At 44.2% G+C, this 9,977-nt stretch overlaps 1 protein-coding gene across 5 annotated transcripts; it reads left to right on the top strand.

Moving 5' to 3' along the window:
• Nucleotides 1-1,653: 1,653 nt before the first annotated feature.
• LOC130119692 (ectonucleotide pyrophosphatase/phosphodiesterase family member 7-like) lies at nucleotides 1,654-7,753 on the top strand. 5 transcript variants are annotated; one of them, XR_008810860.1, is made up of 7 exons: nucleotides 1,654-1,970; nucleotides 2,416-2,561; nucleotides 3,279-3,908; nucleotides 5,606-5,840; nucleotides 6,197-6,308; nucleotides 6,563-7,122; nucleotides 7,155-7,753. XR_008810860.1 is itself a non-coding variant. In XM_056288288.1 (6 exons), exons 1-6 carry the CDS (start codon nucleotides 1,721-1,723, stop codon nucleotides 6,618-6,620), a joined length of 1,431 nt encoding a protein of 476 aa, XP_056144263.1. In that variant the 5' UTR covers nucleotides 1,654-1,720; the 3' UTR covers nucleotides 6,621-7,753. The 5 variants fall into 5 exon arrangements, 1 of the variants encoding a protein (XP_056144263.1); XR_008810863.1 differs by having other exon boundaries at nucleotides 6,563-7,186; nucleotides 7,343-7,753; XR_008810862.1 differs by having other exon boundaries at nucleotides 6,563-7,248; nucleotides 7,343-7,753.
• The last annotated feature ends 2,224 nt before the right edge of the window (nucleotides 7,754-9,977 follow it).

The raw sequence follows: 9,977 nt of genomic DNA, 5'->3' as shown, positions 1-9,977 counted from the left end.
ATGCAGGGATTTAAACTCCCCCAGACGAGGGCGGTTTACAAACGCAATGTCAGAAAGACACACCATTTTTCAGTAAAATGCATAACATTTCCAAGAACACCACTTCCTTTTTTTATTCACGTGTAAATGATGTCAAACATAATCTTCCAAGTGTAAACCTCCTGCTTCGGTTCATCATCCTGTGTTTGCACAGCGTCCAAAGATATGATGGAAGGTGAAACACAATCTAATTACAGGAAACCAACTAAGGGTGGCAACACCGGCGTAGGCCATTTTCCGGGTGTTTTCTGAACACCGGAGCACCTCGTCTGAAAAAATTAGACCAACTATCCCGTGCAAACAAACGCCAACGGTGCATCACTAAAAAAACCTCTAAAACTAAGACCTACCATGAAGCCAGCTAAGCCTCCCCCGGAGAAGATACGGTCCTCATGTCAGGGGTGCTGCCATACCTCAGACGGACCGGCGGGGAGCACACCCTCTGAATACTGATGCCGAGCGGGGCTGTGCCCGGGCGAGGGTTTCAGTCAACACAACGTGGACTCGTGGAGTGTGCACTTGAGGTGTGCGGACAGCAGAGAATGCTAAAGGGGGAAACCTTACTTTCCTCCAATAAGAAAATGTGACATTCCCTGTGGAAATTACGCGAGCAACTGAGAGGGTCAGACGAAGTTTGCTTGCCCCTCAGGGTCAGTTTGTGTATGTGTGTGTGATAAAGTTCTCATAGCAAAGATCTGAGACTTTCTCTGGGTCTCAACAGTCTAAAACACTCCAAATCTTGCTGACACTGGACTGGGGGATGAAGTTAATATGAGAAAGCTAATGAATATGAATGAGGTAAATGAAAGCTGATGGATGTTATCCCTTATCTCCTGAAGATTAGGCATTTCCCTTGAACCTCTGCCAAGGACACGAAGGGAAAAAAAGAACAATTTTGAAGTGTGAGCTTGTCTAGCAATTTGACGGGCATTGATAAGGTTATATCGTAAAGCAGCGGTCTATAACGTCTGGGAGGGAACACAATGTATGAGCCGCGCTGAGGCACCGAGGAGGCAGAAACCCACGTTGAAGGGCTCATCCTGTTTGCCCAGAGCCAAGGCCGTGGAGAATAAAACGCCATGCAGATTCTAAAGGCTACTTCAACAATAGCTTGGGGCTAAAAGACACATCAGAGTTATTAAAATGAATATGTCTCTATTAGGGCGCTCCCTCTCCGAGAGCCCGCCGCCCGCTGATGAAGAGATATACACTCTCATTTCCCTGCTCATTTTCTGGGTGTCAGATCGATCATGTACCATCTAAACTCAAGGTGAAACGCGGAGAGGTGCCATTCCCCTTTGTCAATGATTTACAAGGAACTCTGACACTCGGAGAGACAGGCACACGAGATAGGGGAATAGTCTCTACTTGGGCTTATGAACGGAAGAAGTGGCCAAATAGAGGGAAGCTGCTTTCTGCCATGCTTCAACGGGAGAATTTCACTGTGAAACAACCCCGCCAATAAAAGCCCCATCCATCAAAACAGAATACTAGGACAAGCTTGGTCGTGCTGAGTCAGCCCGGAGTCTATCTGCTAGATAAGATAGGTTGATCAGCTGATCAGCTCGGCTCGGCTGTTGTTCCAGCAGGGTTCATGGGACATATCGAGGTATAGGTCCTGAGAGCTGCGAGGGAAGACATTCTTAGCATCGGGACAGGAATCGGTGAAGAGCTCTGTCAAATGCCTCCGTCGGCTATGCTGTGGACCGCGGGCCTCTGCCTCCTCCTGGCCTCGTCAACCCTCGGGGTCCCACTGAGCAAGCACAGACCAAAGCTGCTGCTGATCTCCTTCGACGGTTTCAGGTGGGACTACGACCGTGATGTGGACACGCCAAACCTAGATGCCATGGCCAGGGACGGTGTCAAAGCCCGATATGTGACCCCACCTTACCTTACCATCACCAGTCCTTCACACTTCACCCTCCTAACAGGTAAAGCCTTTGTTTCTGGAAGGGACCTCCGGTCCAGCAAGCGCACAAAGGAAGCGCATATCCTGGCGGTCGTTACCGAACAGGAAACCATTCTGAATTTATTTTGCAAGAGCTGGAAAAGCGACGGGAAATAAAAGGAATTAGCTGTAATTGAATGTTCCAGGGCCCAACAGCTTTTACAGCTGAGTAAGATGATTACACTTGGATGGCAGAGGAAAGAATTTCCCCATCCAATTTCTTATTTTGACTCTTAAATCATCAGTACCACTTAAAAGAAATTTAACTTCCTTGAAATTAAATTCCTTTAATCTCCAACATTGGTCTTAAGACCTTGTTCAAAGCTTCATGCCACTCACCCTGCAAAGTTGATAGAATTTTTAATGTGAAAGTGTCCCCCTTTGAATAAGGAGCGCACGCAAAATGACAGTGACGCCCTTTTCTGCAGGGCGCTACATCGAGAATCACGGGGTAATCCATAACATGTGGTTCAACACCAGCACCTTTGAGAAGAAGCCTTACTACCAGACTCAGTTTGTGGAGGAATGGTGGGACAACGGCTCTCTGCCTATCTGGATCACGGCTCAGAGACAGGTCTGTAATCACCACGAGGGCTCAAACACAAAGCAGCCACCGTGCAAAACCGTATTAATGTCCACTGACTGCATGTTGCAGGGCCATGGACGCCAACAACAGCTGCCGCCACAGCGCCCGCCCTAAACTCTTCATTTGTTTTGCTTGTATGTGGACCCATAAATGTACAGAGCAGCCCTAGTGTGTGTGTGTGTGTGTGTGTGTGTGTGTGTGTGTGTGTGTGTGTGTGTGTGTGTGTGTGTGCGCCCCCTGTGTGATGGCCTGGTGGTCTGTCCAGGGTGTCTCCCCGCCTGCCGCCCAATGACTGCTGGGATAGGCTCCAGCACCCCCGCGACCCTGAGAGCAGGATAAGCGGTTTGGATGATGGATGGATGGATGATGGATGGATGGATGGGTTGTGGTTAGGTTTAGGTCAGCATGAGGTTGAAGCTTGAGCAAATGTGAAAGGCTCTGCGTATCAAGCTCATTGTTTAGGGTTATAGTTAGAGATTGAACCTACGTCAATGCTAAGACCCTAACTGTGAGTGTGTGAGTGTCTTGTATATAGTGTGTGTGTGTGTGTGTGGGGGGGGGGGTCTCGATATACACATTTGTTGTTTATTTGTGTATGCGAGATGTGAGTGTATGAGTGTGTGTGTTTGTAATTGTTTGCATGTCATATTCAAGTGTCTAATTTCTACGTGACCTCTCATTTCTGTCTTTTTATTACCCTTCCAGGGTCTAAAAGCTGGCTCTCTTCACTTTCCTGGCACAGCTTCCAAGTATCAGGGAGAGGTTGCCATGGTGACGGATGTGGAGCCACGGTTTTACAACTACAAAAACGAGACAGCTTGGCGAGAGAACACAGATAAGGTGATGGGATGGTTCAGAGACCAGGATCTGGACTTTGTGTCCATGTACTTTGGCGAACCCGACAGCACCGGCCACAAATACGGCCCCGACTCCCCCGAGCGGCGCGAGATGGTCAAGCAGGTTGACAGAACGGTGGGGTACATCCGCAGCTCTGCCGAGCGACACGGGCTGACGAGCCGCCTGAACATCATCATAACGTCGGACCACGGCATGAGCAACGTGTACCGCAACGGCCAGGTGAACGAGATCATTCTCTCCAAGATCCCCGGCTTCTCCTTCCGCGACCTGGCCTTCCATCTGGTGGACTTTGGGCCCTCTGGGATGCTGCTGCCCAAGCCAGGCAGGCTGGACAAGGTTTACAACGCCCTGAAGGGGGCCCATCCCAACCTTCACGTCTACAAGAAGGAACAGATGCCAGAGCGGCTCCACTTCTCCAAAAACGCCCGGATCCTTCCCATCGTTCTTTGGGCTGACCCTGGATACGTGATCAACGGGGTGGGTAAAACAGATAGAAGGTGAACAAAAACACTAATACTACCGCAACAAAGCGAAGGTGGTGTTGTGTTCGTGGAGGTACACACTACACCACGGTAAAAGAAGAAAACACGAGTCAGTTACATCGGCATAAAATGTCACAAATGTGATAAATGATTAACATGGGCAATATGATAATGAGTCAAGTACACCGTTCATAAACTGGCAAATGATATGTTGGTATACAGACAGACAGACAGACAGACAGACAGACGGACAGACAGGCAGACAGACAGACGGACAGACGGATAGACGGATAGACAGATAGACAGACAGACAGACGGATAGATCGATAAATAGATAGATAGACAGATAGATAGATAGTGCAGATATGTATAGCATCGGTTCCTCGTCCTCGGCAACAGTTAATATTCACACTAAATATGTTGTGACTGAGCAACACTTTGGGGTGGCTGCCGTATCAAACTGTAAATCCAGACCATGTTCTTCTATGCCTGCGTGTCAGCCCGTGTGTGTGTGTGTGTGTGTGTGGGTGGGGGTGTGTGTGGGGGTGGATGGGTGGGGGGTGGGGGTGTAGACTGCAATCCTAATGTTGCACGGCCACATTTTGACGGACCCCAGAAACACGGGAAGAGCTACTAATTCATTTCACTCGCGGTAACGGGGAGAAAATGGAATCTTTCAGACCAGAAACAAGGAGTTAAACTCTAATCCGAGTACATTACAATTTTAATCAAGTGCATTTGCACGTCCCCGGGATAATCCAGGCCTGGCTGATGACATGCAGAGCTCTCGAATGCTCCACCAAGCTATCCACGCCGGGGAACTTTTTTTTTTCCTTTCTTCAAAATTAGCATTTACATTTGCCTCGACTCGCTCAGTCATTCCCCATCCGCTGTAAGTCTGCAGCTAAAAGTGCCATATCTCTCTATTGAGAACTATTAAATCATGACCTGACCTGCAGATTACATTAGGGAGACCCTAAATGTCCTAAAACACAAGTCTGTTGATGGAAAGATCAACGCTGGGCAGCCGCTGATGAGAACAGGTTGCTCAGAGATCTCTATCGAGGTTACCATTAGCCAGCATCCTGCCTACATTATCTGCCTCTCCGTTATCGCTGCTTTACGGCCCCCTAGTTTCAAACGTCTCTCAGCTCAATAAATGACAAGTAATGAACCTGATAAGAGACTTACACAATAGTCACAGACAACGGTCCCTTGTAAATGTTTTAATGAAAACAGTAAAGCAGGACAATTACGGAGCGTTTCATGGCTGAATGCGAGATCTCTCGGAAAGGCTCAAGGCGGTTTTATCTGACACGGGATATATTTCAGACAGCCAGCAGTTGGATAGACACATAAAAATGCCCTGTTGCTAAATTCCATGCAGCCCACTCTCTGGCGACTCGCTCCTCCTTCACTTGGCCGATGATGGTCATTTTAACAAGGCCCGCCACACAAAGGGGAAGGAGGGAAAAAATGCCTTCATTGTTCAGTTTGAAACCCTCCTGTCTGCTGGCCAATACCTCCCTCTGCTGACTGGATCCCAGCATGCTGGGAAGACGCTCAGCTCGGCCCCGTTACAAAACCACTTCCTCAACAAAAAGTTGTGATCCAACTGAGGTCCCGCTCTGAACTTCTACAGTAAAACTGGGTCAAACAAGTTGTGTCATCCTTCATCCTGTGTCCCTGCAGTATCTGCCGGTTCAGTTCTACAAGGGAGAGCACGGATTTGACAACGAGGTGATGGATATGAAGGCCTTCTTCAGGGCAGTGGGTCCGGCCTTCCGGAAGAACCTGGAGGTGGGGCCCTTTGAGACGGTGAACATCTACGCCTTGATGTGTCACATCCTGGGCATCCGGCCGGAGATCAACGATGGCCACCTGGACGCCACCAAACACATGTTGGCCTCTGACGCCAATACCCAGGGTGAGTGTACATCAGGCTAATGACTCCGGTCCCCCTGTGGCCCTGAAAGTGTGTCACACCAACACCTGCTCGACACCTGATTACAAGGCCCATTTATCCGCTATCTACAACCGCACATGTGTCTAATGATGCCACGGGAAGTCCGGTTTTGCATTATTTTTGGTGAAAATGAGACAAGGGGTAAGGATATTGCTGAGATGAGCCCTCAGAGATTGGAAGTAGTTTGAATAGCTGGATCTCAAAAAGTGTCTGCTCACATTATGTGAGAGGAGACGTAAACATTTGATATTGACTTTTTGCATTGGGATGGCATAAAGATTAGTTTTTAAAAGTGCCTTTCTTAACTGGTGTCTTAGATTTCCTACAAAGTGCCTTGATTGGACTGGGTGCAGTGGCCGGTTTCCTTGTTCTGGTCTTCATACTGGTGGTATCCTCCAAAATATACAAGAACAGGAAGGATGACAAAAGGTAATATCAATTTTACATCTGCGACTGACGTCGATCAGTTTATAAACGTCACTTTAACCCCAATAGAAACCTGATCTAATCAATCACAAGACTGAGTATTGAGCATGACGGTAAAGTTACACTTTAAGTCCACAAGCAGGCCCTAACGCTAGGACTCTCTGCTTGGTTTGATGTTCTTGTTGCTGCTGCCACTGTTTGTTGTTGGTTTGGGGGTTTGTTTTTCAAGTTGCCGTCTCTTTTTCTCTGTATTTCAGGTATAGTATGTCAGAACAAACCTCTGAGAAAGGAAACACAAAACAAACCTCCTTTTGAACATCCCACAAGGAGCGCTCACTACCCCGTACTGTAAATCTGGGATGGGGAAACAACTGCTGTGGACATTTCTTCTGGACGTCTTCTTCTGGCTGTGTAGGCTATAGAAATACACAGAGTGGACTGCACAGGAGCCAGCGCCACTTCCGAGCTCATTCCCGTTGAAACTAGTTGTGAAATAATTCTTAGGAGATGAAATGTGCAGGTGGAATCGCAAGGGCAACATAAAAAACAATAGGGCAGAATCCAATCAGCCGATATTTGCATCTCAGATGGGCACTCGTTTATTTTGATCAATCATGTGTCTGGCTGAAGTGAGTGAACGAGTGAGTAAATGAGTGATAAGGTGAGTGAACGTGTGAGTAAATCAGTGATAAGGTGAGAGAACGTGAGTAAATGAGTGATAAGGTGAGTGAACGTGTGAGTAAATCAGTGATAAGGTGAGTGAACGTGTGAGTAAATGAGTGATAAGGTGAGAGAACGTGAGTAAATGAGTGATAAGGTGAGTGAACGTGTGAGTAAATCAGTGATAAGGTGAGTGAACGTGTGAGTAAATGAGTGATAAGGTGAGAGAACGTGAGTAAATCAGTGATAAGGTGAGTGAACGAGTGAGTAAATCAGTGATAAGGTGAGTGAACGAGTGAGTAAATCAGTGATAAGGTGAGTGAACGTGTGAGTAAATGAGTGATAAGGTGAGAGAACGTGAGTAAATGAGTGATAAGGTGAGTGAACGTGTGAGTAAATGAGTGATAAGGTGAGTGAACGAGTGAGTAAATGAGTGATAAGGTGAGTGAACGTGTGAGTAAATGAGTGATAAGGTGAGTGAACGTGTGAGTAAATGAGTGATAAGGTGAGTGAACGTGTGAGTAAATCAGTGATAAGGTGAGTGAACGAGTGAGTAAATGAGTGATAAGGTGAGTGAACGTGTGAGTAAATCAGTGATAAGGTGAGTGAACGTGTGAGTAAATGAGTGATAAGGTGAGTGAACGAGTGAGTAAATCAGTGACTTATTTATGTAATTTAATGTATTTATAGAACAACATTGTACAATTCATTTGAAATGTTTGAAGCTTTGAAAATAAAACTTCTTTCGACTCGTTCTGTTTCTCAGGCCTTTGAAAATAAAACTAAATTAGCTTATTTTTGCAAATGCCTTTTATTGCTTAATTTGCACTTATTTGTCCAAACAGATTCGGCCACATGTTGTAGCCGGCCGCATTTCAACAACTCGTTCAGTACTTATTGACTCATCCAGTACTTATTAACTCATTCAGTACTTATTAGCTCATTCAGTACTTATTAGCTCATTCAGTACTTATTAACTCATTCAGTAGTTATTAACTCATCCAGTAGTTATTAACTCATTCAGTAGTTATTAGCTCATTCAGTACTTATTAACTCATTCAGTAGTTATTAGCTCATTCAGTACTTATTAACTCATTCAGTAGTTATTAACTCATTCAGTACTTATTAACTCATCCAGTACTTATTAACTCATCCAGTAGTTATTAACTCATTCAGTACTTATTAGCTCATTCAGTACTTATTAACTCATTCAGTAGTTATTAACTCATCCAGTAGTTATTAACTCATTCAGTAGTTATTAACTCATTCAGTACTTATTAGCTCATTCAGTACTTATTAGCTCATCCAGTAGTTATTAACTCATTCAGTAGTTATTAACTTATCCAGTACTTATTAACTCATCCAGTAGTTATTAACTCATGCAGTACTTATTAGCTCATTCAGTACTTATTAACTCATCCAGTAGTTATTAACTCATCCAGTACTTATTAGCTCATTCAGTACTTATTAACTCATTCAGTAGGTATTAACTCATTCAGTAGTTATTAACTCATCCAGTACTTATTAACTCATTCAGTACTTATTAACTCATCCAGTACTTATTAGCTCATTCAGTACTTATTAGCTCATTCAGTACTTATTAACTCATTCAGTAGTTATTAACCCATCCAGTAGTTATTAACTCATTCAGTACTTATTAGTTCATTCAGTACTTATTAACTCATTCAGTAGTTATTAGCTCATTCAGTACTTATTAACTCATCCAATAATTATTAACTCATCCAGTAGTTATTAACTCATTCAGTACTTATTAGCTCATTCAGTACTTATTAACTCATTCACTACTTATTAACTCATCCAGAACATATTAGCTCATTCAGTAGTTATTAACTCATTCAGTACTTATTAGCTCTTGGCAAAACGTATATGGGCAATTCTTCAGTTTGGGGCACTTTCGGCTTTTGAAATTTTGAAAAAATAAAAAATAAACTCTTTAAAATCAGTTTTTCTTGTTCCAGAGCTCTATTAGTGGTGTGGAGCAGATATCTTAGCAGAGCTTTGGTCGTCCTACAAAATACGTTTAATGTTATGACGCTTTTTTCAAAGTTGTGACAGCAAAATGTGACGTCATGACGCGTGATGTCATGATGCGTGATGTCATGACAACTTCCACTTTTTGGAGAAAAGGTTGGCCAAGTCTTAGACTTGCTAAGCTAACTTGTTAGCTAGCATACAATCAAGGCTCAGCGGTTTCGGTTTTTACCAACGTTCACCGAAAAATTTCGTTCCCACGGATCCAAAAGTTGTTCCTTGTCGTGTGAGGTTATGTAACAGTGCCCTCTTGTGGCGAAACTCGGCATGCTGGATGGCTTTAAAAAATAAAACCTGAAACCGCGGAGCCTTGCGTACAATGTATAATGAATACACGTGAATAAAGTTAAGTTTCTTATTTCTGAACTAAAATACTCAACTAGTAACGTGTTTGGTAATGACTTGTAATAACCATCCTGTCAGATCAGGACACATAAACCTTCACATTACTACATGTGTAATAACCATCCTGTCAGATCAGGACACATATAAACCTTCACATTACTACATGTGTAATAACCATCCTGTCAGATCAGGACATATAAACCTTCACATTACGACATGTGTAATAACCATCCTGTCAGATCAGGACATATAAACCTTCACATTACGACATGTGTAATAACCATGCTGTCAGATCAGGACATATAAACCTTCACATTACTACATGTGTAATAACCATGCTGTCAGATCAGGACATATAAACCTTCACATTACTACATGTGTAATAACCATCCTGTCAGATCAGGACACATAAACCTTCACATTACTACATGTGTAATAACCATCCTGTCAGATCAGGACATATAAACCTTCACATTACTACATGTGTAATAACCATCCTGTCAGATCAGGACATATAAACCTTCACATTACGACATGTGTAATAACCATCCTGTCAGATCAGGACATATAAACCTTCACATTACTACATGTGTAATAACCATGCTGTCAGATCAG

The sequence above is a fragment of the Lampris incognitus genome, chromosome 10 (assembly GCF_029633865.1).
Source record: "Lampris incognitus isolate fLamInc1 chromosome 10, fLamInc1.hap2, whole genome shotgun sequence".
Taxonomy (NCBI): domain Eukaryota; kingdom Metazoa; phylum Chordata; class Actinopteri; order Lampriformes; family Lampridae; genus Lampris; species Lampris incognitus.
Note: the sequence above shows the minus strand (reverse complement) of the source record. Positions and strands in the feature narration are given on the sequence as shown.

What these genes read in the sequence shown, in the direction of transcription:
- LOC130119692 (XM_056288288.1), top strand. Translation starts at nt 1,721, where the DNA reads ATGCCTCCGTCGGCTATGCTGTGGACCGCGGGCCTCTGCCTCCTCCTG. An exon ending in CTGGATACGTGATCAACGGG is followed by an intron (nt 3,909 to 5,605) that starts GTGGGTAAAACA and finishes GTGTCCCTGCAG; the next exon opens with TATCTGCCGGTTCAGTTCTA. An exon ending in CTCTGACGCCAATACCCAGG is followed by an intron (nt 5,841 to 6,196) that starts GTGAGTGTACAT and finishes CTGGTGTCTTAG; the next exon opens with ATTTCCTACAAAGTGCCTTG.